This window comes from Protobothrops mucrosquamatus, unplaced genomic scaffold, assembly GCF_001527695.2.
Source record: "Protobothrops mucrosquamatus isolate PMUCROS unplaced genomic scaffold, P.Mucros_1.0 scaffold8, whole genome shotgun sequence".
Classification (NCBI taxonomy): domain Eukaryota; kingdom Metazoa; phylum Chordata; class Lepidosauria; order Squamata; family Viperidae; genus Protobothrops; species Protobothrops mucrosquamatus.
The window spans coordinates 324339-329190 of NW_015386395.1; the positions used below are offsets into that span (position 1 = coordinate 324339).

The window sequence follows — 4852 nt, forward strand, 5'->3', positions numbered from 1 at the left end:
ACACTCTCAACAACCTTCGCCACGAAGCGAAGGTTGGAGACTGGACGATAGTTGGCCAATACATCTGGGTTCAGGGAAGGCTTCTTAAGGAGGGGCCTCACCACCGCCTCCTTAAGGGCCGTGGGGAAGGCACCCTCCCACAGAGAAGCGTTTATAATTCCCTGAAGCCAGGCTCGTGTACCCTCCCGAGCCGCCAGTATGGATATGTGTGAGATGATACAGCTTTTGGTATTCTTGACAGATTTGTGGAAAATAAAATATTCTGGTAAATAAGTAACAAGAGTAACTGTCCTGATTTGATGCCAACTGGTTAAACTTCAGGGAACAATCTAGGCCAGAGCGTCTCTAAAGACTGTTAAGGGGATTGTGATAAGACAGTGACATATATTGATTGGGCAGAGACAAAACTGAATTTAAGTGGAAATGTTTAGTTTTCTGTGTTCTTAAAGGTGCTTTTTATAAAGTAATATCGGTGCGTTAAATTTAGCAAAGACAGAAAAATAATTGGTGACCACCTGTAGGTCCCTCACTGTCTTTTGTCTAGGCACAAAGACTGGAGCTTGAAAATTGGCTTGATTCAGAAAATTAATATTGGCCATCTGTTTATGCAGAGAAGCATACATAGATCATAAAGTATCTTTTTGCTCATAAAGTATATTTTTCCTCATAAAGTATCTTTTTGCTCATTAACACAATCTATTTGGACAGGGCCACACGACAAAATAGAGATAAGATTCTCAATCCTGCCCTTCCTTCTGCGTTAAAAAGTCTTCCATTGGACACATCAGTCACTGATTTCTTTTAAATGAAATGTCTTGTTGTGATAAATAAAAATATAATTGTATTTATGTAAATGTTCCTAGTTAATTTGATTTTATTGGAGAAGTGCAACACCTTTGATGGTGATAGGACTATTGACCTCAGTGATCCCTACCCCAGGTGTGATAAACAGGTCTTTTAGAAGGATTCCTACTTCACCCTTCAGTGATTGGGAGGGGACCTCAGCAAAAAATTACCATATTGGGCAGTCTTTCTTATCACTTTTCTTTCTTTCCACCTGCCTTTCCCACAATATTGTCTTCCACCAGCTGAAGGCGAATTGGCCAAGCTCCAACGCCAGTTCCGCCTTTTAGAAGGTGACCGCCATGCTTATGCCTTGGAGTCTCGTGAAACCATCCGCAGACAGATGTACGTATTTAATCGAATATTGTTCATCAGTTCTTCATTTCTCAAAATGATTGTGAAATGTTTGGCATGCATAGGGTGGGAGGAGAAGCTACTTTTCCCTTTCATTTTATGCAAGAATTAAACCGTTATAGTTTAATTGACCTTATATTATATTAGGGGCAAAGTAAGAGAAATGAAGGTGATTTGGAAGAGGCTGCTCATGATCTGTTATGCCTACTCCATACTTCAGAGGCATTGAACTTCAGCTCCTATTTTGGCCAGGGGGTTGAGTGGTGTCAACTTCAAAACACATAAAGATGCTATCTTTCAAAAGTTTCAAACTGGAGTTTCTAGAAGACGTTTCGCTTCTCATCCAAGAAGCTTCATCAGTTCTGACTGAATGGTGGAGAATGGAAGGATTTATATTCCTTGCAATCATGTAACGACCACATGACTGCAAGGAACATAAATCCTTCCATTCTCCACCATTCAGTCAGAACTGATGAAGCTTCTTGGATGAGAAGCAAAATGTCTTCAAGGAAAAAAACAAAGAAAGTCTAGTTGCCTTTTGAAAGAAAGCACCTTTGGGACAACCATGACCTGGACAACTGAGAATCTCCACAGACATTGTGAAATTATAGAAAATCTGCAAAGTCTGTTTCAGTTGCCATTGTTAGAAGTAGCATTAGAAACAGTTTAACGTCCCTCAGATGTCCACATTGTTTGTTTCCAACTTTGAACATTTTAGCCGATTAGCTGATTTCTTACCTTATTATTTTCCAGTCCTGCATAATTTCATACTTTTTTAGCCTCATCTTTTTTGGTTAGCGATGACATCCCCACATGCATTCTTGGATTTCCATTTCTTGAGCTCTCATTTCCAATGTTAGCTTACTGCACGGAGAAGACTAAAAATTGAGACATTAAAAAAAAAACCCAGTTTCTCTCTTCCCTTTCCTTTTTCATATGCTGACCCAGATGTTGACATAATGCTGATGCACATGACAACGGCTATGCTCTTAGCAACGTATAATTGTCAATTGTGAATGCATATGTGCTGCTTTTATTTAATGCCACATGGCCATGAGGCTCACCCCACACCATGCTGTATAAATATCCATCCATTTTGTAGGAATAATTGGCATCTGCCATAATGTCTGCATGCAGAATTGTGCAGTATTGATCCAGGATTTTATCCGTCTTCATCTTAGCCCTTTAATCCAGTGTATTCCCAGAGAATTCCTACTTTCTTTCCTTTTCTTATTTAGACTACTTCATTTTGCCTACTATCGGGAGAATGTTCCTTCCTGATTTTCTATATAGGCACTCATAAATTATTCCATCTTTTAAGGGAATCATGTATTTTTATTTCCCCTGCTTATTTTACAGTGACAAGTCCTATCATCTCAACAGTCATATCTGCCTCAGACAATTATGCTCACAGATTTCCTAATGCAAATGTTAGAGTGGATTGTCCGTGCCGGCTGCCTTTTAAATGCACATTACACCTGAATCTCCATTTACTCTTCATTCCCATTCATTCACATGTTCAGCTGCAAGTTCATAGCTCTCTAACCATTCCTTGCCCTGTGCCACAAACTCTCCCGAACTGGCGCTGCCACCACTCCCAACCAAAGTTCACCATCATCACAGCCATGAACCTCCTGTTCCTGCCCACCTGGCTGCATCTCGCCGCGCTATTTTACCCCCTCTGAAAATCCCCACTTCATTTTTGTCGGATAGGGTTGAGGTCAAGCGCCTGGAAAAAGAGAATGAAGATCTACGATACAAACAGGCTGTGGCTGAGGGCCATGCCAACCAGAAGAAAGAAAAAGCCCAAAGTGAAACTCTCCGATCCTTGTTGACTGAACGGGATGCAGCGAAGGAACAAATGATTAAAGAAAAAAAGCGGATAACTCGGCTTGATCAGGAGGTATAGAGAGACAGGATAAGACTTAAGACTTATTTTTCTAAAATGGGACGAAGCAGCAGGTTGGAGAGCTGGGACCTTAGAAGGTTGATGTAGCTGTGATATGAAAGAACAAGAGACACAGGCATGTCCTGATACAAGGTCTTAAGAGGCAGTGTGGAATTGTGTAAGATGGCTGTCTGCTGCGTAGCATCCAATTGATGTATTGGGTTTTCAGTTCTTAAAATGCCCATAGCCCTTTGGTCACATTGCTGAGAATTCTAGCAATTAATGTCCTCATACATTAGGGAAAACCAATTACAGGTAGTCCTCGATTTACAACCAGTTGCTTAGTGACTGTTCAAAGTTAGGCTGACCCAAAAAGGGACTTATGACTTGGAGCTGAAGTTCCAACAAGTCAGGCCCCCTTCTTGGTCACATGATCGAACTTTTTTGGCTTGGCAACACGGCCACATTTATGGCTGTTTGTAGCATTCTGTGTTTACGTCACTGCACTTTACAGCAGTTTTGCTGAAAATCTGCACTTCTGGTTTTCAGCAAACCATGCTTAACAATTGTTGCAAAAAAATGTAAAATCAGTTTGACTGCAAGACTTGACCCATTTTATGACCATCATGACAGAAGACTGTAATGGGCAGGCTTCATTATGGTCGTATATTCATAGCTACCTATACTGCCCTTTTTTTTTTTTTTTTTTGCAGATGTCTCTTTCACATCCAGATAAAGAAAACTGGAAATTGGTGCAGGAGTAAATGAATTTAAGATTTAGACTAAATATAGAGATGAAGAATGCAGCAGGAGTTGGCATTTAGAGCCCAAGATCAAACGTTAGAGCAAAAGAGCTGAGAGAATATGAATTTCTCCAAATATTAAATTTCTTGGGTCTGAAAATAACTTGCATTTCACTTCCATTAACTAATTTCTTTTCTTGTGGTTAATAGATCCAAACCTGGGAGAACCGTTTGGCTGACCGGAAGCAGATGGTGGGCAGTGACAGCCTGATCCAGGAACAGAGAGCCCATTTGCAAAGAAAGATTCAGACAGTAGAAAACCAACTAGATAAGGTAAAAATAGTCAGGGATACCCAGATTTGGTGCCAGAACTTATGGGTGGTCTAAAACTTTCTTCATTCTGCTCTCTGTTTCCAGATCTCCTCCGAATTCAGTTCTCAGCTCGTCTTGAATTCACAACTACGTGAGGATCTAGACATTCTCCGAGTTGGATATGATCACTTTGAACAGCAGTACAAAGATTTAGAGGAGGTAAAGCGAATTTAAAAGAAAATTGTTAAATTTGTTGGGATTCTTGGTTAACAGAATTTCAAGGAAGACTGGAGTCACGTTATAAGATAATGAGGTTCTGTTAGAGAATTCTGGGATTCAGTTGCTTAGCAAGAACTTTTGCCCAGAATGGAAAGGTGTGATTGGCTATTTCGGTATTTTAAAATTGAGGTGCCTAATTGGCAAATAGAAAATAATGGGCTTAAAAAATGCAGTTTGGAAAGTTATTTTGGGTTATAAAGCTGAGAACATAATTTAACAATGAAATTCTGATGCTTTAAGTTACATTGGGTTCTGCATACATTTGCTGTTTAAAAAGTTACCCAGAATATTCCAATCTGTCAAAAGCCCAAGCTGACCATTGTTTAGTCACCCATTTCTGTAGTTTCCTAAATGTGAGCTGTTGCATACATATGAAATTACATGGTGAAGATTACCTTCCTTTATTTGGTTTTTTTTTTTTTTTTTTTTTTTT

The 4852-nt window shown here is 39.7% G+C and overlaps 1 protein-coding gene across 1 annotated transcript in view; it reads left to right on the top strand.

The window, feature by feature from the left end:
* Nucleotides 1-4852, top strand: part of CCDC114 (coiled-coil domain containing 114) — a 32045-nt gene that overhangs the window by 8145 nt on the left and 19048 nt on the right. The window contains exons 4-7 of the mRNA XM_015810247.1: nt 1089-1188; nt 2911-3100; nt 4039-4161; nt 4246-4359. Of these exons, the coding sequence (XP_015665733.1) occupies nt 1089-1188; nt 2911-3100; nt 4039-4161; nt 4246-4359 (527 nt within the window). The remainder of the gene's footprint in view (nt 1-1088; nt 1189-2910; nt 3101-4038; nt 4162-4245; nt 4360-4852) is intronic.